General features: G+C 48.0%; 13 protein-coding genes across 13 annotated transcripts; 6 read left to right on the forward strand and 7 right to left on the reverse strand.

Moving 5' to 3' along the window:
- Nucleotides 1-218: 218 nt before the first annotated feature.
- On the forward strand, nucleotides 219-2,870 carry ARG81 (Arg81p; the record flags this gene model as incomplete). The annotated part of the gene is made up of 1 exon (NM_207720.1): nucleotides 219-2,870. The coding sequence occupies one exon, from the start codon at nucleotides 219-221 to the stop codon at nucleotides 2,868-2,870; it is 2,652 nt and encodes an 883-aa protein (NP_982367.1).
- Nucleotides 2,871-3,062: 192 nt separating this feature from the next.
- DNM1 (dynamin-related GTPase DNM1) lies at nucleotides 3,063-5,333 on the reverse strand (the record flags this gene model as incomplete). Its single annotated transcript, NM_207721.1, has 1 exon — nucleotides 3,063-5,333. The coding sequence occupies one exon, from the start codon at nucleotides 5,331-5,333 to the stop codon at nucleotides 3,063-3,065; it is 2,271 nt and encodes a 756-aa protein (NP_982368.1).
- Nucleotides 5,334-5,609: 276 nt separating this feature from the next.
- On the reverse strand, nucleotides 5,610-6,872 carry RTT109 (H3 histone acetyltransferase RTT109; the record flags this gene model as incomplete). Its single annotated transcript, NM_207722.1, has 1 exon — nucleotides 5,610-6,872. One exon carries the CDS (start codon nucleotides 6,870-6,872, stop codon nucleotides 5,610-5,612), a length of 1,263 nt encoding a protein of 420 aa, NP_982369.1.
- A 119-nt stretch (nucleotides 6,873-6,991) lies between these two features.
- PRE3 (proteasome core particle subunit beta 1) lies at nucleotides 6,992-7,695 on the reverse strand (the record flags this gene model as incomplete). Its single annotated transcript, NM_207723.1, has 2 exons — nucleotides 6,992-7,574; nucleotides 7,631-7,695. The coding sequence occupies 2 exons, from the start codon at nucleotides 7,693-7,695 to the stop codon at nucleotides 6,992-6,994; spliced, it is 648 nt and encodes a 215-aa protein (NP_982370.1).
- Nucleotides 7,696-7,955: 260 nt separating this feature from the next.
- SFI1 (Sfi1p) lies at nucleotides 7,956-10,931 on the forward strand (the record flags this gene model as incomplete). Its single annotated transcript, NM_207724.1, has 1 exon — nucleotides 7,956-10,931. The coding sequence occupies one exon, from the start codon at nucleotides 7,956-7,958 to the stop codon at nucleotides 10,929-10,931; it is 2,976 nt and encodes a 991-aa protein (NP_982371.1).
- A 240-nt stretch (nucleotides 10,932-11,171) lies between these two features.
- OST1 (dolichyl-diphosphooligosaccharide--protein glycotransferase subunit OST1) lies at nucleotides 11,172-12,581 on the forward strand (the record flags this gene model as incomplete). Its single annotated transcript, NM_207725.1, has 1 exon — nucleotides 11,172-12,581. The coding sequence occupies one exon, from the start codon at nucleotides 11,172-11,174 to the stop codon at nucleotides 12,579-12,581; it is 1,410 nt and encodes a 469-aa protein (NP_982372.1).
- Nucleotides 12,582-12,640: 59 nt separating this feature from the next.
- ORC3 (origin recognition complex subunit 3) lies at nucleotides 12,641-14,572 on the reverse strand (the record flags this gene model as incomplete). Its single annotated transcript, NM_207726.1, has 1 exon — nucleotides 12,641-14,572. One exon carries the CDS (start codon nucleotides 14,570-14,572, stop codon nucleotides 12,641-12,643), a length of 1,932 nt encoding a protein of 643 aa, NP_982373.1.
- Nucleotides 14,573-14,841: 269 nt separating this feature from the next.
- COX16 (Cox16p) lies at nucleotides 14,842-15,207 on the reverse strand (the record flags this gene model as incomplete). Its single annotated transcript, NM_207727.1, has 1 exon — nucleotides 14,842-15,207. The coding sequence occupies one exon, from the start codon at nucleotides 15,205-15,207 to the stop codon at nucleotides 14,842-14,844; it is 366 nt and encodes a 121-aa protein (NP_982374.1).
- A 186-nt stretch (nucleotides 15,208-15,393) lies between these two features.
- Nucleotides 15,394-18,285, forward strand: SPO75 (Spo75p; the record flags this gene model as incomplete). Its single annotated transcript, NM_207728.1, has 1 exon — nucleotides 15,394-18,285. One exon carries the CDS (start codon nucleotides 15,394-15,396, stop codon nucleotides 18,283-18,285), a length of 2,892 nt encoding a protein of 963 aa, NP_982375.1.
- A 40-nt stretch (nucleotides 18,286-18,325) lies between these two features.
- MMM1 (ERMES complex subunit MMM1) lies at nucleotides 18,326-19,660 on the reverse strand (the record flags this gene model as incomplete). Its single annotated transcript, NM_207729.1, has 1 exon — nucleotides 18,326-19,660. One exon carries the CDS (start codon nucleotides 19,658-19,660, stop codon nucleotides 18,326-18,328), a length of 1,335 nt encoding a protein of 444 aa, NP_982376.1.
- A 704-nt stretch (nucleotides 19,661-20,364) lies between these two features.
- LMO1 (Lmo1p) lies at nucleotides 20,365-22,365 on the forward strand (the record flags this gene model as incomplete). Its single annotated transcript, NM_207730.2, has 1 exon — nucleotides 20,365-22,365. The coding sequence occupies one exon, from the start codon at nucleotides 20,365-20,367 to the stop codon at nucleotides 22,363-22,365; it is 2,001 nt and encodes a 666-aa protein (NP_982377.1).
- Nucleotides 22,366-22,567: 202 nt separating this feature from the next.
- DRS1 (putative ATP-dependent RNA helicase) lies at nucleotides 22,568-24,772 on the reverse strand (the record flags this gene model as incomplete). Its single annotated transcript, NM_207731.1, has 1 exon — nucleotides 22,568-24,772. The coding sequence occupies one exon, from the start codon at nucleotides 24,770-24,772 to the stop codon at nucleotides 22,568-22,570; it is 2,205 nt and encodes a 734-aa protein (NP_982378.1).
- A 391-nt stretch (nucleotides 24,773-25,163) lies between these two features.
- Nucleotides 25,164-25,763, forward strand: SYS1 (Sys1p; the record flags this gene model as incomplete). The annotated part of the gene is made up of 1 exon (NM_207732.1): nucleotides 25,164-25,763. The coding sequence occupies one exon, from the start codon at nucleotides 25,164-25,166 to the stop codon at nucleotides 25,761-25,763; it is 600 nt and encodes a 199-aa protein (NP_982379.1).
- Nucleotides 25,764-25,847: the final 84 nt, after the last annotated feature.

The raw sequence follows: 25,847 nt of genomic DNA on the forward strand, positions 1-25,847 counted from the left end.
CATCAACTACTATCAATATGTCTGTAGCGGCATATATAGAAGACCCATACATCTAGAATAACAATGTCACGTGATATAAATTAGCTAGCCGTGAGCCGGCCCGCTCGCTGTTTCCTCTCGAGGACGAAGAATTATAGATCACTTGCTATCTCAGAGATGAGGAACGCAGACTGCTGTTAGCTGAAAATCTCACATAGGGCTAGCAAGAGCGACCGTGGATGATCAAGGACGAGAAGGACACGGCGAGTGCGCGTTGCACGCCGGCGGCCAGGAATGATGAGGCGTTGCAGAAGAAGGAAGGCAGCGGTACGGCGGTAAGACGACCAAGAGCAAAGACATTCACAGGGTGCTGGACGTGCCGGCTGAGGAAAGTTAAATGCGATCTGGGTAAACCAAGCTGTCAACGATGCGAGAAGTCAGGCTTAGATTGCGGGGGGTACGATATCAAGCTGCGATGGTCCAATCCGATACGGTTTGATAAGTTTGGGAACCAAATGGCAGGGGAGGACCGGGATGGCGACGGCGAGCAGCCTGCGCAGCCGTTCCAGCGGCGTAACATTATGTTTGTGCGGTATGATGAGGAGTACGAGTACTACGAGGATATGGATGACGAGTTGTCCGCTCTGCACTCCCCGCCGCTTGAGATGATCGCCGATCATAAGACGTGGATCATTAAGCGCTTTGGCGTGTTCAAGGGCACGGACCGGGTGAAGCGCAAATACGTGCCGCGTAAGCGTCGTAAGGTGAACCCGGTGTTTGCAGACGCGATGGCGCGAGAGCACCGGCGGAAGCTAGAGGAACGGGAAAAACAGGCTCGGCGGAAGAGAAAAGGAGAGCTTCAAGGCTCGTTGGGCTCCGGTAACGCGACTGGTGCGGGGTTCGCGAAGGCCGGGCCACCTGCAGCGGAGTCTGCTGGAGCTATGTCGCCCGTGAGCGCGACACCTCTGTTCGACTTCGACTTCTCTACTCCGGGGTTAGTAAGCAGTGAGTGGATGGCCGGCGAGCTCAAGGATGACACGACACTATCCTCCGCGATGCTGCGGAATACGTTGTCTTTCCCAACGGGCTTAAGCGTCGCACAACATGGCGACGGAATTACTGCGGATACGGCGCCTCCCAAGTCTCAAAGCTCGATATTCCCAGAGCAAACATTGCCGCTGCAGTCCGCAGGGACTATGGTTCCACCCTCGGTTGACGAGGTCTCGAAGGTGTATCGTCTACTCTTGAACAACCAAGGCACAGATTGCAATTCCTCTACGGGATACAAAGGCTTATCTGGCGTACATACACCTTATACTGTTGACAATGTGGCGATCCATGGTCCCGAATCTCGGATGCCTGCAAGCGCAATTGAGTCCGTTCCATCTATAGTCCCAGACCCCACTATTTTTACACTGGCCGAGCATACTAACAGTCTGATTCGTTTACCAAGGATGGGAATGCAGATCCATGGGTTGACGCGATTCCTACTGAGCTATTATCAGCAGAATGTGGCGGACCTAATGTCTGTGGTCGCTCTTCCTAAGAACCCGTGGAAAACTATATACTTTCCTCGAGCAGTGAAGGCGCTTGGAGAATTAGGTGCCTTAGGATACACGTCTCACTCTCGGAATGCGTTGCTGAATGCCCTTCTTGCTGTTTCATGCTTTCACCTGCAGAGCAAGTTCCCAAAGAATTCGAAAGAGATGAAATACTTTGTGTCTTTGGGAATGGACTTTCGGAACCAGGCTTCTGGTTTCTTGAACGCATGCCTAAGTTCGACCTCTCGACAGGAGCATTATAAAGATGTTCTCACCGCTATCTTATCCATGAACTCGATCGACGTTGTGTGGGGAACTATGTCAGATTGTCAATATCATCTAACTATTTGTGAAGAATTTATTGAATCCCGTATGAAGAGTAGGCCTCTTTTGTCTGAGAAGGCCCGATGCTTACATCGCATCTTCTCATTTCTCAAATTGATCCAGGATAGTACGGCTTTAGACAAGGTACAAGAGAAAGAGATCATCATGAAAGACGCTGGAGACAAGGAGTTTCAGAAAAATGGTAGTTCGACACCGCCTTTGTCGACAGATTCATCCTCATTTACTGGTAGATATGTTGAGCAATTAAACAAAGATAATGGAAGAGTATGCATTGAGTTCATTGAGAAAGATGGTCAGTATTTTGATACTAGGGGCAGTGTTCCTCTATTTAACACGATTGTTACCAAGTCATACCCTCATGAAATTAACGAAACCAGAATCGATACGCTGAGTATGGATGTTTTATATGGGCTACCAAACTCATTGATCCTGTTATTTTCTGACTGTGTTAGCCTCGTACGGCATCGTTTCTATTTCAAAAGGCATAATACTGCACAACCGACTTCATTTGGATTATTTTGCGTCAAGATTGAACAGAGGCTTCTGAGTTGGAAACCGGAATGGATATTCTGGAAGGATGATTCCAAGGCAGAGTTCATTAACGATACTGTTGAGGGCGTTTACCATCATACTATGAGCTTTTATTACGGTCTGCTAATATATTACTTTACTATGGCTCGTTCCTTGGAGGATCATACCTTGCAAAACTATGTCCAAAAAGTATTAAGTCATCTGCGTGAACTAGGGAACATCATTGAACACAAGGACGTAAAAATAGTCCCCCTAATGTGGCAAGGATTTATGGCGGGCTGTTCCTGTACAGACAGTAGTATGCAGTTGGAATTTAAGAAATGGACAGCTCAATTAGTGAATTTTGGTATAGGCTCTTATTGGGGAGCCAGACAGATTATGCTTGAAGTTTGGAGGCGGCGAATGACCGACGGCAAGTGTGACAATTGGTATTCAGTTTACTGTGACTGGGAAATGAATTTAATGTTAGCTTGAAGCATGTAATTAATTATCTATACTTGTAGTCATTAGAAATGGAAAGGATTGTGGTAATTTAGGGTAGAACCAAAGCGTTTACAGATATTGTATGCATTGTAAAAAGATGATATAAAGGCTTTCCAAGATTATCTACGACTACAGAAGTGGATACTAGAGTGTGAAAGGTTCTGAGGCATTGTCATAAATGAATTACAAAATATCACCAATAATGACGGAAGCCTGCTTGTAACCCTCGAGAAGTTTAATACATTTGGCCCTGTCCTGAGCTAAGGTTTCGTCTTCCATCAATAGTTCCTCAAACAGAGATTCCTTGTAAAGTTTGGATACTAATCTGTTTTGGACCTCCTCCTTGCAAAAGTTCACAAGGAAGCACATGACGGCTTTTGGAATTTGGTCTTCAACCATTTCTCTGACGATACCAAAATACGATATGATGAGCCTTCTTATCAATTCACACTCGAGCTCTTCCCTCTCGGTCAATTCTGGATGCTCAGCCTCAACAGGAGCTGCAACGGTATCTTGTATTTTAAGTGTCTCCATTGCCATAAAATCAGCCTCTTGTTGGAAAAAGCTATCCATTGTCCTCTCCTGTTTGTCGCTGAAAGATGGTGCGATGTCATCTCCATCCTTACGCTGCTGATCTTTACCAAAGAAGTAGTTCAAAAACGAGTCCTTATTTTGTTTAGGATCTCTTTCATCCTCTCCTTCGCTATCGCTAGATGTTATCGTAGAATCAGAATCAACCTTTGGAGATGGGTTGCCATTAGTTGGCTCTCCTACAGCAGCAGCCTTCTCCAACTCCTGCTGGCGTTTCTTCTTTAAATCTGCCGATCTCTTAGCGTTTTGCTGTTTCTGCCGCCTGGCTTCAGCTATATCTGCCATAGCCTCCGTAGCACTTAGGAAGTTCGGATGATTAGTGTTGATAAAAGCTCTGTGTATGTCGATTAAGCTCTCAACGTAGGATCTAGTTGGACCTAGCCTTTCACGAAGTAGATCGCTGACCACTTCAATCAACTTTGCCTGCAATCTGGGGTACCTTGCCAAAGCAGGACTTCCGCAATTGTGGCAAATCTTCATCAGCTCCTCATAAACCAGCTCGACACAGCGTTGAGAAGGGTCCAAAAGAAGCTTAATTTGGGGCTTCACCAGTAGATCAAAAGCAAGCTCCGGAACAAAAAGAGAAGGCCTGGGCCCAGTCGAATTTCTGATTGCTGTTCTTATATCAGTGATGGAGAGATTGGCCGTGGGGTTGATTGACTTCAAAGAGTTACCAAAAATGTTGTTGTATATGTAATAGATCCGGGCACCGCCACATAGCTCTTTTGTGCTGATATCAGAAGAAGTACCTTCAATTGACGAAACGAAGTTTGTAGCAAACTTGTTCATCATTTGCAACACAAGGCCAGCCCTACTCTCTGGAGAAATTATGTTAGAGCCGCCGTAAGACGCCAACTCCTGCTCTGTCTGGCCGATTAAGGTGTTAAGGCGCGCTTTTATGTCAGGCAGCTTCTCTCTGATGTGGTTGAGCAATATCTGGTTCAGCTTTTTGGCGAGGAAGCGCGTCCCACATTTAGAAGAGATCGTCCGGTAAGCCGGGTGCTTGCTGAAAAACTCCTCCTCGCGGGCCAGCGCATCCTCCACACTCTTGTTCTCCTGAATATCCTGCTGCGAACGGTTGACAACACCCACAAAGCCTAGTCTCAGCGGATAAAGCTTGCCCGCCAAAATATCCCATGCATTCGTGCCCGAGTCCATCAGGTCCAACTTCGTGACAACGCCAATAGTCCGCTTCCCATGCGGGTCCACGTCGCGCGCAAGCTTCAGTGACTCCGAGTTCACCAAGTCCACGTTGGCAGGAGACACCGCAAGGATAATGCAGTTCGGCTTCGCCACGTACTCTAGAATCAGATTGCGGATTTGCCGCTCGATGTCTGGCGGCTGCTCTCCAATTGGAACCTTCGTGATACCCGGCAGGTCAATCAGCGTGAGGTTCAGCACATGTGGCGAGTATATCTTCAGGTTGATCGGAATACGGCTGATGCCCTTGTTCTTGCCCGCAATGCGCGCGGTCTCGTTCTCTATCTCTCCCCGGATCTCCGTAAAATCATAGAACCGCCGCCCAGGCAGGTGCAGAAACTCCCCCCACGTGTCACGCGCTCCGCTCTGCCCCCGCAGCCGGTTCTCCAGCGTCGGCTCCGCCTCCTCGGCCGTGTACGCCGTAATCAGTGGCGAGTCCGCCTTAATGTTATTTAACTGCAGCACCAGCGGCCGCCGCGTCACAATCCCGGTCCCCCGTGGCAGAAAGTCCCGGCCCACCAGAGTCTCCAGAATTGAGGACTTGCCCGACGACTGCGATCCGATCACAGCCAGCACTGGTAAGTCCAGGCTGTCAATTCCCGCATCGTACATCACATCCTGCAGCTTGTTCACAGTAGGAATCAGGTCCTCCAAGCTCGCCATTGTGTCCAACTTTACCAATCTTCCGCGCGTGCTCCTCCAAACCTCTCGTAGTTCCCAAACCTATTGACACAGGTGGAAAGCCCTTAACAGCACACCCAATTGCAACTAACAGCCTCTTTTTCCGGCCCTCTTCGATGCCTGGCTATATAAACGGGGAGCCCACGCGGAAAAAAGAAAACCTGCTGTTTGCGTTTTCGTTGTCCAATCATAACGGTTACGTAGAACGTGAGGTGATCTGGAGCAATCTGGCTTTGTAGGGTTGGCCGATGACCAGAGCTAGCAGCGCGGCTTCTTGCGGACGCAGCGGGCGGTTAGGTCGTTGACTGCGGGCCTCTTTGTGGCATCTTGTGTTGGCGCGGGGCGCGGAGTGGTGCTGTGTGCGCCACGGACACGCGGCATCGCCACACCGTAGCGCAGAAGAAGACAGTCTACGAGGTTGCGATGGGCCTCGGAGGCGCCGGCCGCAGTAGCGTATTCTTCGGCGGTTACGTAGTGCTTGACGTGGACGTAGTCGGCTGGCGAGGCCGGACAGAGCAGGTCTTCGGGGGCTGGGCGCGCGCAGGGCCCCGTGTAGAGGCCGGCGGCGCCGACGACGCCGACGACGACGCCGAGGCGGAACTCCTGTCTGGCGACCAGCTCAGTCCAGAAGGCGCGCAGGGACGGGTTGCGGCCCTCGTGGGCCAGGTCGTCGAGGAAGCGGCCCTTGGGGTCGTCGGGGAAACGCGGGATGCGCGTAAGGGCGGGGTCTTCGGCGGAGCCGCCGAAGACGTGGCCCACGCGCCAGCGCGGGAAGCGGACGGGACGCAGGTAGTGGGCGGTGACGGCGGAGTCCTCACCAGGGATGAGCAGGGCGGCGTCCGTCGCTGGGTCAAATAGGGTGACCAGTAGGTCGTCGACAGAGGCCAGCCACCAACGCAGCAAGCGGTCCCCAGGGAGCACGTGCTTGGCCGGGTTCTGCGCGGACTCTGAGAAGAGGTAGTGCGGCTCGGCGCGGGTGAAGAGGGCGAGCCGGGTGGTATATTGTGGGGGGCACGGGAAGCTTGTGTAGCGTGCGCGGTCTGCGGCGGCTCGCACGTCGAGGTTGCCCGTGCGGTAGCGCTGCGCGAGTATGCGCAGCGCGTCGACAGCATTGGTGGCCGGCGTTATGAGGCCCTTGCAGGCAGCGGGATCGATGCGCATCCGGCGGACGCGCTGCAGGTAGTGGCTAGGGTCGATGCTCAACAGGAACTGCAGCAGCGCGCGCGTAGCGCGGCGCACATCGACCCGGACGTCGCAGTAGCCGTTGGTATCTGCCTTCGACACGAAGAGCATGCGGTCCCCCGAGGTACCTTCAATGCAGATGTAAACGACCACTTGCAGCGCGTAGAACACTTTGGAGTTGTTGCTGAGTGTGAAGAAATGCTGTGCGGCGATGGTGGTCGGTGAGCAGCCGCTTGCCTCGGTCAGCGGGGGGCGCTCAGTGGCTGGGCTCTGCAGATGCAGTACATCGAAGTCGTGCCCTGCCGGCAGTGCTTCTGCGAGCAGCTCTTTGAGTCCCATCTGTGCGGTGCAATGAGCCGGGCGTGCGTGACCTGGTCAAAGTTTCCTTGGCGCGCCAGCAGCGCGCGATATATTACGCATTGGGATTGCGGGCTACTGACGTATAGCTACATACTAGTCTACAAATTCTCATAGTCTTCGGGGTAAAAGATCAGACGCTCCGCGCCAGCCTCGGTCAGCACCACCATACGGATCACACCGCCGGAGGAGCCGTCCCACTTGATGGCTTGCGACAGCGAGTGCTTCATGAAGTCTATAGTCTCCTCCTTGCTCATGTCCTCGCGGAAGTGCTTATCGCAGTACCCGTATATGAACGTGGATCCGGAGCCCGCAATGGCATATGGAGCCTTGTGCACGGAGCCTCCCAGCGGTATGCTGTACACCTCGCCCTTATTTTTGTCGTCGTAGCCCGCAACAATGATGCCGGCCGTCAGGTGGTCCTTGTTTTCGTAGCAGATCGTGCTGAACAGCGATGCCGCTGTGCTGGCGCTCGGCTCACCGTACTGCATCGTGTACAGCTCCAGATAGTGCTGCACCATGTCGGCCACCGCCTGTGTGTCCGCCGCAGATCCCGACCGACAACACCAGATGCGGTCGTGCACCCGCGTTAGCTTGTCTGTGACTCTGTTCGCAATGTAAGTTCCTGTGGTTGTGCGCGAGTCTGCACCGAGGATCACACCGTCCCGGAACTTCACCGCCATGCTGCATGTCTGTTAGTATTCTCCCCGTTTGCCAACATAGCCGCCCGTCAAACATACATAGAGGTTCCCAAGCTCACCTCGCCTTTCTTCAGCCGGTTTATATCCACTTGAATGCCGTCCATTGCTAATTCTGCCGCTGCTCCAAGGTCTCCCAGTTTTCGCAGAGAACAGCCCTTGATGATGTTGATAGCCCAGGTCGCTTTTGCCACCCAGAAGAAGAGGAGGACTATGTTCAAATATCGTCCTTTACGGAATCTTTGGACGTATACATAAAACGACGTTAAAATATGGCGTGCATGGCGCTTGGCAGTCTGGACACAACTACTGGAGCGGTAGTGTCATATTGGCACTATCTCAAAGGGGTTTATAGTGGCAGGCAGGCATGGATGATTCAGCACCGTCTGCAAGCAGTGATGGGACAATGCTTCCCGACATTTCGTATGCTGGAACGATGGAGGAGCTGGGCTACTCGACGAATGATCTGATAGCCAGCGACGCGCATTACTCTACAGGGTCGCTGGTGCATAAGAGCATCCAGGAGCTAATGCAGAACTTGAAGATCTCGCGAAATCGGCGGTACTTTGAGCCTTCGCTGACTGGACAGGAACCGGAGTACATCTACTGGGACAACAACTTTCTACAGCGCAGCTCGGGGCTGTCGAACCAGGCGGTGCTGTCGCCACTCTTTGAGGAGCCGTACGAGGATCACAGCGGCGGTGGCGGCGGCGGCGGCGACGGCGGAGGGGTAGAGGATGAGCAGGATACCGTGCTGCAACGGCTGTACAATATGGTACAGGTGTTTCTGGTGCGGCATGGCTTGTCGCTGGATTTCGCCAAAGTGCTGAAGAAATACGTGGCTCTACTGCATGAGGGAGGTTCAGAGCCACTGCAGGACCAGTACATTTTGGCGCTGCAGAATGAGCTGCAACAGAGCTACGAGCTGTCGCCAATCATGGATTCGATTCTCACCGCTTTCCTACTGCGCCCAGAAAACATCCCTATGAAGTTAGCGCTCGTGGAATACAGACACCAGTTGCAACTAGTGCGAAAGTGGTTTTTGAGCTGGCGCCTGAAGTGGAACATAACTACCAACCTGGGCGTTTGTGAGTCCATATGGGGCAATTATCTGCTTAAGAAATATCTCTACCGTTGGACGGAGAAGTACAAACTGGTAGCCGAATATTGGGAAGAAGACGCTTCCAACGCGGACGAACTTCGTTTGACAGCCTCCATGTTCGACACCTGGGCGAAGCAATACAGTATCCGGAAGACAAAGGAGAAGATGGCTGATAACTTTCATGTGGTCGACTATGTGGAACGGTTTCGGAGTCGCTATATGCGCATGACTGAGTGCAATGATAAAGCGGAAGTGTTTCACGCGCATAATCTGAAGACAAAATTCCTTGCTCGATGGCGCCTTGCCGGGAGAACAAAGTCTGTCGCGCCAGTATTTACTGTACTGACGCAGCGGATGACGCTTGCAAAAGTATTACAGCATTTCAACTCGATGAACGAACTAAATTCATTTGGGTGTTTTGCAGAGAAGGCGTTAACGTTGAGGCCATTGCTCATAAAATGGGTTTCAAGACTGCAGCGGCAAGATATACAGCAAAGGCAGTTAGACGCGGCGGAGCTCACATTCGTTAAGAAGAAGGCATATAAGATATGGCGCAAGCAGTTTCACTACAGGCTAAGCGAATTACATTTGCAGGCCACGCTTGATAATAATTTGCTAGAGTTTATTTTCAATCGTGTTTGGAGCATAAGGTATACGGAGAGGAAAATGCTCTACCAAGTTCTGAGTGACAAGAACAAATTGCTGATGAAAAAACAATTTTCTGCATGGCGGCTAACCACTTCGCTAAAAGTCAAATCAGAGACCCAACGAAATAGCAATGTTGCCAAAAAAGCATTGAGGGCGCTAATCCTTGGTGCCAAATTACAACAACACAATAAACTTACGGAAGTGAAATTGATTTCAAGTTACCTATCTGTATGGAGGAAACGGCACACGGAGGAGCAGAATGTGAGAGTTGTAGGGAAAATGCTAGTTCAACGTTATTGGGAACACGAATTTAAAAGAAAATACCTCGCATTTGATGATTTAAACTATATCACAGATAAAAGTTACCACTCTCATCTTGTAAAACTAATGTTTTCCTGTTGGCAGCAGGCTTATGCACGGAAGGCAGTATTGTATGATAAAGCATCCCTCTTCCAACGGCTAAAGGCAGCTCAGCGCCTAAAGAAAGCGGTGGCAAAAATAGACGCTGTCCGTTTCAGGGAAACATACTACGATGACATTGTGTCCAACATATATCTCAAGAGATATGTCGATGTCTGGAGACAGAATGCAAGTATTCGGAAGGATGTTAGATTGGAAATTATCTTGGACAATTATGAATGTAAAAATAATGTTAAACTGAAGAGACGATTCCTCCGTAAGATGAAGGAGAGATGGAGTTTCTACTCCAATGAATGTGTTCGCGTCGCAAATCGCAAGAACAGGCGGGATATGGGTAAGTTACTGCTCTCTCGAATTATCGGCAAAATGGAACTTCGAAAACTGTGGCTGAAGCAGGCTGGGCGGCTACGGTCATCCATGCTCTTGTTAAACGGCTTCATGTATTGGCTGGACAGAATGGACAAAATACAACAGCTTTATGCAGTCGTACAGCTGAAGGTTGAGGAAAAGGATGTGAACCTAGTAGTGAAATGCATCAGCAAGTGGAATATGAAAACACTGAAATTTAAACGTAATGAAGAAACAGGACAGATGTTTCGCAGTCGTTGGAACCGCGCGCTTCTACGGTACGTGGTTACTTTGTGGAAAGATAAGACAAAGAAGCTCGCCAATCAGCGACCTCTTGACGTCTTTAGGCCTTACCGCAACAGCATCTCACACGACTTCATGACTCCACTGAAGGCAGACAAGGTAACAATCCCAGGTTCTGAGCGTGTTAAGAAGAACAAGATGGAGCGCATCAAGAATCGTTACCGAGGTGCTCGCCGCGCAATACCCAGCCCCATCAAGTCCTCTGACATCTTGGATTCCACGACCAAACGGAAGCTCTCTAAGATCGGCAAAATTCAGACGCCCCTCCAGAATGCATATGTCGATGACCCTAATACCACACCTATTCCGAAGTTAAAACTGGAACAAGAAGGTCGGCGTTACAGTCTGCGTGTCCGTAATATAGACTTCAATCGTATTCCCGAGCTTGATCCATTCTCAAGGCCCGACTCCCGTGACCGTGCTTCCACTTTCATAATCGACAGGCCCATTCTACCTGATGATACCTTTATAGTTGATGAGTCGCCGACAAAGATGAAAGCTCCAAGATCCCCATTGAGCTGAAAACTTTGCTAGGCATTGCATATGGGAGCTGATCGTGAAGATGATCATCTCCTCAGGTCCTTTTTGTACTATATCAATCATCTGGAGCATCACGGCGCCATTGTGTGTAGTGTCGTACATAAAGACAGTTGAAATCTCGATACATCAGGCCCTTGATTGAGCTTTTGAACACGCTACTTACTGCCTGGAAGCGAGCAGACATTTTAGCGCTAAAACAGTATAGGGCTCTAGGGGTCTAACATGATGATATTAAGTTATCCAATTGCTTTAGTGCTATCTGTTTTATGTCGCTTCGCCGTTGGTGAGGTTGACGCAAGCTTTACGCCGAGGCCAGTTTGGGAGAACATAGATTATGCCCGGAAGGTTAATTTAGTGAAGTCTTATCCTCACGAGGCGGTACATTTGACGATAAAGAATACTGGATCCCAGCCGGAGAGCATTTACTATTTTGGAATTCGCGACGATGTATATGAGAAGCTGTCCATGTTTGCAGCTTTCTTCAAGGACATGAAAGTATATGTGGACAATGTGCCGCTACCTAAAAGCTCAGAAATTGATGGCCAACCTGTGAGGTACATTATGATTAAACTACCTGCTCCAGTAGAGCCCGGCGAAAAGGTGCAGCTAGAGGTTGATTACGCGCACAACGCAGGTCGGGTGCCCTTGCAAGAACGTATCACGCTTGGATCAGGCCATTATATGCGCTTAACTACGAACAAGCTGCCTTTCACATCTTATCCGACCGCGAAATACTCTTTGGAGTTCATAGGTGCGAGAGAGTTAAGAGAGCTTGGTGCAACAAGTTCAACGCCGGCTGGTGACGAGGAAAAGCAGTCCTTAAAATTATCACCATCTCTTAACACTGCCGATACCGCTTCAGCAAACGTTACTGTAACATATCGGAGAGACTTGCCATTCCCCCGCGTCGTGAACTTGCGTAGGGATATCTGGGTATCGCATTGGGCTGGTACGCTTCAATTTGAAGAATACTATGAGCTAACTAATGATGCTGCAAAATTGAAAGGAGGTTTCTCGAGAGCAGAGTTTATTAAAGGACGGCATGCTTTAAAAACTGGTCCTTATTTAGTGGGGTTTGAGATGTATCTACCTACGGGTGCCACAGAGCATTACTATACTGATTTGGTTGGAATGGTGTCCACTCATAAAGTGGTGGATGACCGGTTTTTCTTAAAACCTCGGTTTCCAATCTTTGGTGGCTGGTTCTACAACTTTACTGTCGGTTGGACTAATGAATTGTCGCAATTCTTACACAGCGATGCTTCAAATGAGGAGCATGTGCTCCGTGTACCTATTCTAAATGGGCCACCAGATAGTTTTTATGACAATGTTGAATTATCCGTATACCTCCCAGAAGGCGCCCAAGTCTTGGATGTGCAGTTACCACTGGCTTTACAAGAGAAGGGTGTCACCACTGAGTATTCCTACTTCGACCTAACAAGTGGCCATGTAAAGATGACAGTCAAGTGCAAGAACATAATTGACACAGTACAGAAGGGAACTATGTTCGTGAAGTATAGGTATTCCAAGCAATTGATGTACTGGAAACCTGTTCCTATTGCATTGTACGTCTTTGTATTCCTGGTATCTTACTTCCTATTAAAACGGGTGGATTTTAGTATCGGTAAGTAAGGTTATGGAAGTGTAGAGGATAATATATACGCAAGAAAGAAATTGTCATTTTTAGACCTTTATATCCCCCTCCATATTATCTTTTCAATAGCCTCATACGATTTATATTGGTGCGTTCTGAAGATACCTATGTATTGACACTCAGAAACCGACTGCACAAACCATACCAAAGCTAATTTATCGAATATTTCATCGTCATTAGATCCAGAAAAGAATTTCACCAGAGTATCCCGCTGATCAGGTTGTAATTTTAGTTCATCCTGCTCGACAGCCTTCCTGAGTAGCTCGAGTATCTCCTTCGAAGGCAGTGTCTCTTTGAATGCCGTGAAGAAGTCATAAACATTAATGACCGCGTTGGCCTCCCTGTATAGCTTGAAAAGTCTGCAAATGGGTGGATCCAGTAACTGATTGAGTTCCATTTCTAATTTATTCTCAGCAGTCTGTAACCTCGTTGGAGCTGGGAAAATTCTCTCACAGTTCAAAAGGTTGTCTTCCATGTTAGAACGAAGAAAGGGAAACAATGCCTGAGTCAAAAGTCCATTGTTGTTGTCAAGGGTGAAGAGCTCTTGAAAGACTATCTCCAGGGGTTCAAAGCTCAACTGTTCCATATGCCCATTGCATTGTGGCCATGCCTTCAGAAAATCATCAAGGGTCCCTAATAACATATGATGGTACAGCTCGATGACGTTAAAATCCGTTACGCCCAATTTCTGCTCCAGAAAGTCCACGACGTGGTTGAGATGTCCATTTATTGGATTCTCCCTAACGAGAAACTCCGCAAAGAACTCCTCCAGGGCCTTGTCACGATTCTCCAGTAAGGATAATATGTCGTCTGATGGTGCCTGTTCCTTTATCATAATCTCAATGAATGACATAAATGTATTACATTTCACGAGTCCCTGAATATACTTGTCATCAAAATGGTTTATATTGGTCAAATCGATGAACATTGAGTATGGATTTTGAAAGAAATATGCCATCAGCGAATAATCCAGGATTTTAATCAGTAATGGAAGATTCTGGTTAGACTTGTTGTTCATTTTATCCAGGATAAACTTAACGAACCTGGGCGAAAGATTAAGTTTTCCATCCACAGTATTCAGGAAGCTTTTAAAAACGCTGTTGACATATTTATGTCCCTTGTTATGAGACAAATCCAGTTTTGTAAAGTTCTTCTTTAGCAGTCGGACACAGTTCTGTTTCAAGTTCTTCTCGAAATTGGATATGTTAGTATTGATGTTAAAGACAAAGCATATTCTTACCTGATCATTCTCCAAAGTGGCTTGTAATAGCCATATAAAGTCCTCTAGCACCTGGAAGTAGAAAGAGTCTACATCCTTGAAGTTGAAGATAAGGTTAAGCCGCTTCGGAAATTTCTTACTGAATCGTTCTATCATAGAAAGGTCGTACAGAACTCCATCAATTTCCTCTTCGGCCTCAGTGAATGGAGTAGCGGACCCTGTTTGCTGCTCATCAGATTCCTCAACGTCAAGCACCTCTTCGCCGTCAGCTTCGTCCTGATTCCCATGTAATTTTGTATCTAGAGCAGAATGCAATTTGAACATTGACCGCCGTAGGATCATCCGAAGATTCGGGGATTCCTTAGGGGTAAGATCCACCACGACGTTTATCTGCTTATTATCATCTTCCGGAGCCTCCACCTGAGTCGATCCGTCTGCACCCAGCAGAAACAGAGTACTAAAATATTTTCCATTACACTGTGAAAGCCCTTTTGCAATCGCCCGTGGAATGCTCCCATATACATCGCGCTGGATTTCGTGCAGAATATCGTCTACCTGAGAGTGAAATTCGTAATACAACTGGTGGTACAGTTCCCATCTTTGCAGCACCATGCTTTCTGGCTCCTCGCCATCGAAAAGTCTCACAAAAGGCACATTATTCGTGTCATAGCTATCTAGTTTTCTGCGCTTGGCGCTGGGCACAATGGTATAGTGAGTCTTCTGACTGTCGGCGAAGTCCCGCACGTTCATGGCCACTTATCAGTGATGCGCATGCAGTGAATGCCATCGCGTAACATTTGAAAAATGAACTTTATAAGTGAAACTCGATAGCGCTTACTACGTCAAGCATAGCCGGTCACCAAGAGGCCAGACTCATACTCCCATAACAAAAGAAGACATGTCTTAGTTACATCTAAATATCGTATATCTCATCTCCAGTCTGGCAGGGTTTCTCTATAGTCAGTTCGAAATATGCCGTTACAGGAATGCTCACGTATGGATCGTTAAGACATAAAGGGTTACTCTACATCCCATACATTCTCAGACTCGCCAGGTAGTCGGGGCACCCGTACGGGCTCCCAATCTTGGTCGGCGAGACCTTGTAGGCGATAAAACTCCTCCTTCAAGTCGACTGTGCGACGGTTGGCTCTTAATTTAACCAGTTCATCCTCCTGCACGGATCGGACCTTTTTATCTTCACGCTCGTACTTTACAGCGGTGAAGTCGGAAAGACAGTAGGAGCCTACAGCCATCAGCGTGCAGAAGGGCACTCCGTAGAACAAAAATGGGTTACGCCGCAGTAGCTTCAGGTAGCGCCCCTGCAAACTCTTCTCAAAGGCAGCCATCTGGCGCTTGGATCTGAACGTCCTGGATCCCAACGACATGGTGCGGAGGCTTAATTTGGACCTGATGGGGAAGATATGTGAAGTTCATATGTATGTAAGATGCTAAGCGAGAAGATCGTTTAGTTGTACCAGGGCTATCACGTGACAGTGCCTCACACGACGTCACAAAATCATAAATGTCAGCGGTTCCGCTTATTGATATTTTAAGAGATTGAATACTGTTTCATGAGGCATAGGGCCAAGCGTATAATGAATAGATCGGCGGCATTAGAGAACGAATACTTTCACTATTTTTCGAGGTTCATTTACAGCTATGTGGATCTCAGCGATAACACCGCTTTGCTCATGTTGAAGTTTTATCCGGACGGTGTACACAATCCATACCGGACACCCTATAATTATACGGCACAAATATACTCGAACTTCCTCAATAGTACGCGCACAGGATCTGCTCAGCGAGACTATGGTATCAATTTTGAAACCTTTCTCTCGGGTGTGCTTATATCTGTGATATACTGCTTGTGCCAGACACTCCTGTTCTCGTATCTCCGCACCCGGCTCCCGCGAATCTACCAGCCCAACGTGTTTCTAACGGAGCATCCAGTGGCACCAGTGGTATTATTTCGGAATTTCAAGACCAAACTCTTCAGTTGGGTCCATCCGACTTGGAACACGCCGTTAGAATCGTATAAAAAATATGGGCTCGATTCCTTTTTCTTTCTCAGGTATTTGAAGGTCCTTTGCCTGTACTTCCTTATTCTCTCGGTCATGACAATTCCTGTCTTGATTCCAATTCACTATACTTCAGGGTACCAGGTTCTGGACGTGCCCGGCAATTCCCGCGAATTTGGTATTCGGCATCGCCATACAACCGAGGGTGACAGACTTCTTACTCAATTCTCGTTGAAGTCAACGGGGTTAGATGAAATATCCATGTCAAATATTTCGCCTCGGCATTCATCACGTTTGATCTTTCACTTCATTCTCGGCATATTTGCAGTTGTTTGGTTCCATGCAACGTTGATCACGGAGCTTGACTACTTCGTAACACAGCGCAACAGCGCCTTTTTGGGGGAAGATCCGGCCGCCCAAAAGCAGCAGTGTGCTATGTTTCTCAATAACATACCAGACATGTTCATGTCCAGTGAGCGTGGCCTTTTGGACTTTTTCCACTCAATGATTCCGGATTCTGTGCACCAGATTGTGTTTATACCAAAGGAATACAGAGAACTTAAGGACAAGCGGAAATTGGAAGGTAAGTTATTCAATGAGATAGAGCAAGTATGCTACGATATTATTAGAAAGAGATTCTACATGTCTCCCAAATCTGAGTCCGTTTATCTGCCCTATAAGGAAGAAAGCTCCACGGGAAGCACCATACTGGCCCCCACTGCATGGGCATCCGTTGAAAACACTTTGCCAGAGGGCGTGCTTCCGCATTCAACCTTTCTCAATAGTTATGATGAAATCTTTAAACCTAAAAACACTACACAAAGTGGGTTCCGTTTTAAACTTGCAAGATGGAAATATACTCTGAGAACTATATTGACATTTGATTTCATCTTTGGGTTACGAATGAAAATATGCACTTTAAAATACAACAAACTAAAGATATTAATTCCATGCATAGTATATGATGTTAACCGTCATATTGAGAAGAAGTTAGAAAGATTAGAGACAACGATAACGCAATATAACCGTCTTAAGCAAAGAGGTTATAAGGAAATCACCGTATATCACTCAGAACAAGAACGGCCACCAACTAGAAATAGTAGTCCACCACTAAAGTCTAAGCAAGCTGTAGTGGTCTTTAAAAATGTTATTTTGGCCCACTTTTTTGATCAATTGCTTCTTTCGGCAAGTACAAGTTCCATGAAGGAGAAGATATTAGGCATCAAACCAGAGGACATACATTGGAAAAATATAACCCTAACTAATAGGTTGGTCTTGATGTCGCGGGTTGCACTTTCAAATTTTCTCAGCGTGATGGTAATTGTTGGATGGGTGATACCCGTTGCCTTTGTTGGTTTGATATCTCAGATACCTTTCTTGGCGAAACTTGTTCCACTCCCCAGTTGGAGCGCTAATTCGACTTCTATTCTCGACAAATCACTTTCAAGTATCGTTCCAGTGATGACTTTGATATTTTTGACTGAAGGTGTCCCATTTTTGTTCAGATGGTTCGGGTGGTTAAAATGCTGCAGGTCAGGATCTTCGACGGAGTTGGATGTTCAGAAGTGGTTCTTTGCCTTTTTATTTGTACACATTTTTCTAGTGGTGACAATTTCGTCAGGGATTTCAGTGATCGTGGAGAAGTTGGTGAATAATCCAGTTAGTATTCCAGATCTACTTGGCACCAATTTGCCCAAAAGTTCTAATTTTTTTTGCTCTTTCATGCTCATCAGAGGATTGTCATATTTTGGAGGGAATTTTATGCAGGTAAAGAGTTTGCTTTTTGAATTATTCTACTATCGCTGGAAAGTATACACCCCGAGAGCTGTATTCGAGAGAAACGTAAATGTCCAACAATATCAATGGGGATCGGTATACCCAATGTTTTCCGTGCTTGCATGTATTGGGATCATCTATTGTGTTATCTCGCCTATAATACTTTTGTTCGCGAGCTTTTCATTTGCATTGGTCATGTTTTCGTTTAAATATTCCATCAAGTATCAATACAATCCCGTTAACAACTCCGAAAGCTATGGCAAATATTATCCAACAGCTCTAATGCAATTGTATGCGGGAATATATTTTTTGGAAATATGTTTAATTGGTTTATTCACACTTTCGAATTGTTACCGGCTTTCTATTGGCATGATCATAGTACTTATATTTACAATAAGTGCTCACTTTCAGATTTGGAGCAATTACAAGTACCATCTTGACCACATGCCTGCCCAACTTTGCATGGAGGCGATACAAAACACACCTTACAACTTTCGCATCCCTAGTCTTGAGGGCCATGAGCGCCAGGTGTGGCTTCCTAATGACACCGTCGGAGTGTCTTCTTCATTGAAGATCTTATTAGAAGAGAAATATGAGCTACCTTGTCAGCAGAATGATTGCCATTTGGATGAAAATGGAAAGCTAGTGCTTACAGGTTATTCGTCATAGATAGAATATGTACAAGAAATGTATCTACACCTTTCAGTTACTACTCAGGGGCTCTTGATGGATCCTCCTCCTGCATGTCTGATTTTTCCTCCCGGGTGTTCTTGCTCCTAGGCCACATACTTGGCAGCTTTACAAATTGGAACCGCGGTTCCACGCATCTATCCATAAACCACTTCTTTATTTGGTATTCGACCAGACTGCTGATCTTCGGGATATTTTCCAGTTTAGAGCGAGCGCCGATCAACGACTTAATGTCAAATTCCATGCGGTAATCGGGCGAAAACGAGAATACCAAATAGTGTCCCTCGCTATCGCCTGCATCTGTGTCAGTTGTCGCCGCCATCGTCGGCACAAATTCCTCCGCAGTAGTTAGAGAAACAGTGAGGCACGCCTGGAAACGTAACATGGATACAGTCAGCTTCACCGGCAAGGAAGCCGTCAGATATTTCGGATAGTTCATCAACAACCTTGTCTCAATTCCCAGCGTCAATCGATCGCTCAAATCAATATCAATTTTAGCCTCCAGACGCTTCTTGTTCAACGGCGGTGAATACTTAATTCTGCAGTTCGAGAAAATCGGGAAGTCATCGCCGATATCCAGCTCTGTAATCTTCACGGCATCCAGGTAGTTCGGTAGCTGGCTTGATTTCCGGCTAATAAAGTCGTTGAGCGAATGCACAATATTGTCTTTCTGCAGCGCCTCCTCTCTGAATTTTTGGATCGTCTGCGCTATTAGAACGTTGAACCAGTCCAATGACTCAGGCGAGTGGGTTTCCACATCGTAGTATGTCTTCTCCAGGATCGCATTGATCTGGCGAGTCCGTTCGTTTTCTGAGTCCTCTGCAAATTCCGTACCCTCCTTCCCGCCACGCTTGATCAGTGTGGACAACAGCCGGCTGGTGGTCGACGTCAGCGGCGAACCTGTGAATCCGGAGCTGCGGCTTTCAGCAGACGACCCGCCGCCGCCGCCCGTCTTCGCCGGCCCGTCGCTGAAGATAAAGAACTTAATAAAGAAGATCAGCACGACGATCACGCTCAGCTGACCAACTACCAGTCCCTCGGCAAACGACCTCGACGAAAACGTCTGCCCCGGCAGCATCGGCGGCCCCATCGCCGGATATTGCGCCGCAACCCCGGTCGGCGCCGCAAAAACACTTGTATGCGCTGCCCCAGTCTGTTCAGCCTCGATAATTCGCTCCATCAGCAGCTTCTGCAGATGCATCGGCAGCATCTCCCTTACATATTCCTCAAGAGAGATCATCTGCTCGCTGCTGTGCGTGGCACGCGCACTTGTCTCGCTCTCCATGCCCATCCACCCATTGTAGCCCCTGTTCACGCTCTCAGACTGCGACAAGGTATTCTCCACGCCTTTCATCTCGCCGCACCCGTTCGCAGCACTCGCAAGCTCCAGTGTGGGCCTCAGTTACGCGCAAGCATCTTGGCCGGCAGCCACGCACGTGACAAATGTTACCCGGATAAAAAGTCAGACACCAAGCACAGTTACCCGACCAACACGACGTTGCAAAAAATCCCGACACCCGGCTATTGGTCTGACGATCCTCCCGCTGCCAAGCGACTACCTAGTTTCTGTGTCATGATCTTGCGCATCGCCTGGCTGATGCCGTCACGCGCACGCTGATACGATTTCAGAAATCAAGCAGCCGCGGGCATTGGTAGGCGCCCGGCACTAGCGGTGTAACAGAAGCATACTCTACGAAACATAAATTTACAATCCAGATCTGTCTTGTCTTGAGCCGCCAGCCCCGAACTGGAGCAGATACGAAGCTGTAGTTAATTGACGTTGCCGCAGGCAGGTCATTGCAGGGCCGCTGCGCGGACGTAGGAGCAGAGCGGTGTCGTTTTGTGTAGCGAAAAGTGGAAGTGGATGCTCCGATATGCACAATTTGTGATTCTATCTATATAAGGACATGCGGTATTTCCTAAATGGAACATGGCGACGAACAGAGAAGCTAAAGCACACACGTGAAGCATACGTGTAAGCAGCGCGCATATTCGTAAGCATCAGCAGGCAGAGCACACGCGCTGTATAACCAGAGGGCATAACGCAGAGCGGTCGAAATGTCGAGATTGGATCCCGGCAAGCAGAACCTCGAGGTCAAGTCGCTAGACCCCAATCACTCGCGGTTGAATCCCGAAGCGTCCCGGCTTCGGATCAACGACATCATCAAGGACTTGAGCATCAACCATGCGCATCCCGTGTCGCCGCAGGCGAACACTTTGACTGTGTTGAGCTCAGTTTTCAAAAACTGTGACGAGCAAGTGCTCCTTCAGTCGTTGGTGAGTAACTCCTATTTTTGGTGCCGCTTCTTCGCATTGGTAGCCAAGTATGCGTACAGCAACAGCTTGCTCCATGCATCGCTCGTGGTGCTACGAGCGACAGAGCACATGCTCCTCACGATGAAGGGTGTACCCAGCGACACATTGAAGACGTACTGCGATAGCTTCCACGGCAACCTCAACATCATCTCCATCTTTGCAGGGGAGTTGATGGGTTCTGGCGAGGCGTCCAAGATCAACATGGAGATCATTCGTGTGGTGGGCAACTACATAGCATGCTTGAACAAGCTCGCGAAGAAGTCTGTTACCAGCGCTGCGCTAGCGATGGGGGAGGTATATCTCACCATGAGAACCACAGGCTTTTTAACAGCGATATCCTATCTCATCGAGGAGTCCTCTGATGACAAGCTATATGACTCAATCGTCAAAGTTTTTGTGACTCCTTTGCGTTCCATGAAGGTCATCATGACAAGCAACCATGTTTCTGAAGCCACCATGAAGCTATCAAAAGAACTAAACTCTGCTGTGGAAAGCGCATTCTACCTGAACAAGGCGGCCAAGGAACAGTTCTTGGCCATCAACGAAGATTACAGTGATCCAACTACGCTAACGCTTCTACAAATAGTCGATGCAATCACTGTTTTAAGGGATGATAACCTTTCGTTGAAAAAGCGCATGGCAGAACAGTTGATGTTTGACAAACATCCATTTCCGTTGCTTGCAGGCTGTGTTGGTGTGACGGATATGTTATTTAACCATTTTAGTGTGAACTCTGAGAACAAGGACATTCCGCGTCATATTACACAGCTAATGTTAAACAAGGATGCTGTTATGTTTGCAGTGGTGCATAAGTTGACGCTCTACTGGTCATCTTCTAAGGCCAAAAGTAGTGAGGATCTAGCCTGCCTCTTAGTGTTACTCAAGCATCTGATGGACAAGGTCGATTCGACGGTGAACTCGAATGCGGGCGTTGACGAGACGCCGATTATCGAGAAGACATTGGATATAATAAACAACATGTCATATGAAAGTCTCAGACAATTGCAGCTGAAACAGGTCAAGGCAAAGCATTACCAGAAGTGGAATCAGTATGGATCGAATTTCAACACTATGCTGTCGCACCAAGTTGAGGATTACGTACGCCAACAGAGGATATACCAGTTACAGACGGGTACCTGGGTCTATGCAGAGGACCCTACCAGCGACCGCAGGTATAAACATCCTAAGGTTTATTTCTTAGTGTTATCAGACAATCACAACAATCTCTTGGCCAGGGAATTTAAATATCGTCTCGAAAAGACCCCGACAGTCGACCAAAATGAGATATTGACATCTGATGTGGAGGGTATAGTTGGAAACACGACGCTCATGATTCCATTGAGGCGTGTGACAGATTTCCAATCAAGAGAACTCAAATGGAACAAGGAATTGCCAAAACATCGTCGTCTGATTAACATCATCAGCAAAGCTGTTTTCACCGAAGTCCAGCTAATGGGCAAGACTGGGAAACCGTTGATCACGTTTTATCTTGATAACCGCGACGCCTCATTCATCTGGCTAGATGGTCTTCAACTGTTAGCATCGAGTCAAAAGAAACCTAAGCTTTCAAAGTCGACCAAAAACCAAATTGACACTCTGATTGATATCAGAAAGAATATTCAGCTGATTGGGTTGAGTGATTATAATTTTTCCTTGGGATACAACCTTGCGGCTTCTGAGGAAGAACAGTACTATGACATAGACACACTAAGCACTCTCACGGAAGACTTCTTCTACGATTAAGATACTGCTCATTGTCTTTTCATAGATATAATGTATAAACATTTATCAACTCGTGTATGTACGCTTTATTTTATTGGTTTGTTTCGTTTGTGCCTATAATTATACGTCAATATCTCCGTAGTTCAACGAAGAGACTAGATGGACGGCGCCGAGCTAGCATACCGTCAAATATACAAAATGCAAAAAAAGTACACAGGAGGCATCATTTGCGTACCTTCTTCTTCTTATTGCCGCCCTTCTTTTGTTTCCTGAATGCAAGCTCTTGATTAGTTGTACGATCCTTCTGGGTCTTCTTGTATTGCCGCGACCCTACTTCTTGTTGGGCTTCTTCTCTTTTGCGCTTCTTGCTATTGGTGACCTTTTTATTCTTTGATAGGGCCTGCAAGATGGATGAGTTTTTCTTCTCTGATTCTGATTGGAACCATGTTCTTCTTGGACGAGCATTGATCTCTTCCTTAAACTTAAGCATGTTCTCACCCTTGCGGATCTCCATCTCTGCGCGTAGAATCTCCTTCTCTTGCTTTTCCTCCTCCAAGATTTCGCCAATGACGTCCTCCTTGGCTTGAACAAGTTTGTGAATTTCCTCCACCTGTTTCCAATCGACTACCCGACCACACGCCCGGCCAGAACCCTTACTTCCGTCTACAGACTTGATAGCATCCTTTACTATACTTCTTTCCTGGGTTGATTCCCCGACAAGGGTTACAGACTTACCTTCTCTCCCAGCTCTTGCTGTACGACCAACTCTGTGAAGATATATCTCGTATGTTTTAGGCATATCGTAGTTTATAACCACCTCGATCTTAGGAATATCCAGACCTCTGGAAGCCAAATCTGTACAGACAAGTACTGGCACATCCAGAGACTTGAAGTTATTCACAGACTGCAGACGTTGTTCTTGCGTCAAGGACCCATGCAGTTCGCCTGCTTTCATACCGAGTAGTCCAAGGATAACACGGAGCCTGTGGGCGACTTCCTTTCTCGCTACAAACACAACAATCCTCTTTTGACCAGTGCTGTCCAGTTTCCGCAGTAAGTGGTAAAGGAGTGCAGGCTTCAGGTGTTCCCTTTTCCGTAACCGCACAAACTCCTGCGTCAGCTTGTTTGCGGCCTGCTTTGGAGGGTCAATCATGATCCTCACAGGCTTTTTCAACGACAATGAGATGAGCTGCTTAATTCTTGAATTCATGGTAGCAGAGAACAGTAGTGTCTGCCGCTTGCTTGGAATGAGTGACATGATCTCATTCAGCTCATCTTGGAAACCATCCTCCAGCATCCGGTCTGCCTCGTCAATAACTAACACTTCCACAGAGTCCACGCTGAACGAAGCGGAATTTCTGATGTGGTCGATTATTCTACCTGGCGTCGCAATCACGATGTCTGGCCGCAGCTTCAACGCCTGTTCCTGCTGGCGTAGGTTCAGCCCACCAACCGCAAGCCCAAACGTCAGCCCGCTAACAAACTTTCCAAGTTTCTTCCCCACATCTGCCACTTGGATCGCCAGTTCACGTGTGGGGGTTAGTACCAGCACACGCGTGGATGCGATCTTGGCTGGCTTATACAAAAGACGTTCAATTATTGGGATCATGAATGCAGCTGTCTTACCGGAACCTGTGACGGCACCTGCTATCACGTCCTTCCCTAACAGAGCGATCGGTATAGTCGCGCCCTGGATAGGCGAAGGCTTAGTGTAGCCCAATGCAGCTAGACCCTTCAGGACGGGACGTGAAAGGGAGAGACTGTTGAAAGTGGAATGTACCACGTTTTTGGCTTCCTCGCCTTCGTTCGAAGGCGCATAAAACTGGGCCATCTCCTCTGCGGTGTCCTCTTCCCGCGCCTCCTCCTGCTCATCGCCAAACTCGACTCCGTCCAGCTCGACCGCCTCCTCTGCACTGTTGTCGCTGTCCTTATCAGACTCGCTGTCACTCTCATCCGCTGCGCCAGCCGCCTCCCGCTGCGCTACCGCGCCCATCCCGAATCCGTCCAGCGCCAGTTCCTCATCGTCGCTTGCGCCGGCAGCGCTTTCGGCCTCCTCCACCTCTTCTTCAGACTCCTCCACACCTGCAAGCTGCACCAGCCCTCCCTTCCGGCGGATGATGCCATCCAAGTCCACGTCCTTCTGTTCTGCACGCTCACCGTCCCCCACGAAGTCCCACCCGCTGAAGTCTGTGGTGCCCTCCGCGCCCTCATCGTTAAAATGGAACTCCGGGTTTAAGTCTGCATGTGCATCCTCATCATCTGCAATCACTGCGCCCCCCTTGCGTCCTTTCTTCGTCTTCTTGCGAGACTTCACCTTCCCCGCCGTCTCATATTCGTCGTCCGACGCATCGAGGTCCGGAATGTCTTCTTCGCTGTCGCTAATTGTCGGAACAAAGTCCTTGAACTGGTTTACTTTTTTTGTACCCATAATAACCTTCCTGACACGCGCAATATGTCTCCAAAAGGTCTATCCAGCCCCACGATTTCTCTTGATCTGTGCTCATCGCTAACCTCATCGCATCGGAAGTTCAAAATTTTCACCTACTGAAATACGTATAAAACGATATTTGATAATTTTAGTGTCCACGTCCAAAACAAAAACACTGCAACAGACAGGATGCTAGGTGGCTGCAACTAAGCCTCGGGGAAAAATACCCTCTGTTTCGTCGGAGGAATAGGCTTGAGTGCAGTGTAAGGTTAGACGTATATTATAGTGGTCGGTACTTGCATATTGGAAGCAAAGTTAGAAAGGGGCATTTTCAGCTGCACAGGGCGGATTCTCGAGGACGCAAAGATCGAACAATAGGGGGTTGGGCAACATGGCGTCTATCAGGCGGTACTTGCGGATTCCGCAGGAGTTGAAGCCGTCGGAGATATTCAGGCAAAGCTCGCTTTCGCCGAGCAAGATCGTGCTGCAGATCGTGCTGCTCCAGGTGTTCTACTACCTGACGGCGTACGTGCTGTTCTACGGTTGGGCGAACCTCTGCGGCTACGAGTTCGAGGCAAGCAAGTGGATATTCTCGTGGGAGCTTATCGATTTTTCGAACTCTCTAGGGCTCTCGTTGACGTTGTTGTGGTTGCTGGACGCGTTGGTGTGTGTATTCTTTTTGACGGTTATCGTCGGGCGCAGCAAGCTTGCATGGGACTTTGCGGTGACGATCCATGCGATAAATCTCCTAGTGGTGTGGTTTCACACGAAGCAGCTTCCGTCGTTCTCGTGGTTTTTCCTGCAGCTCTGTTCGAGCTTGATTTTGGTGTTTTTGGGGACGTGGACCACGAGGTGGCGCGAGCTTCGCGACACGTTTTTTGAGGGTCTCATAGATCAGGAACCTATTACGGGTGGGGCTGAGTCTCCCTATCATGGCAGTTCTCAGAACAGACAGCAGTTTGAGATGAAGGACTTGGAGGCACAGAAATAGCCTACATTATAAATACGCTTGAGATCATTCTAGCGCCACGGTGAGACTGATCATTCGTAAATAGCATTTTAATAACGTAATATA

Source organism: Eremothecium gossypii, chromosome I, assembly GCF_000091025.4.
Source record: "Eremothecium gossypii ATCC 10895 chromosome I, complete sequence".
NCBI classification, from domain to species: Eukaryota; Fungi; Ascomycota; class Saccharomycetes; order Saccharomycetales; family Saccharomycetaceae; genus Eremothecium; species Eremothecium gossypii.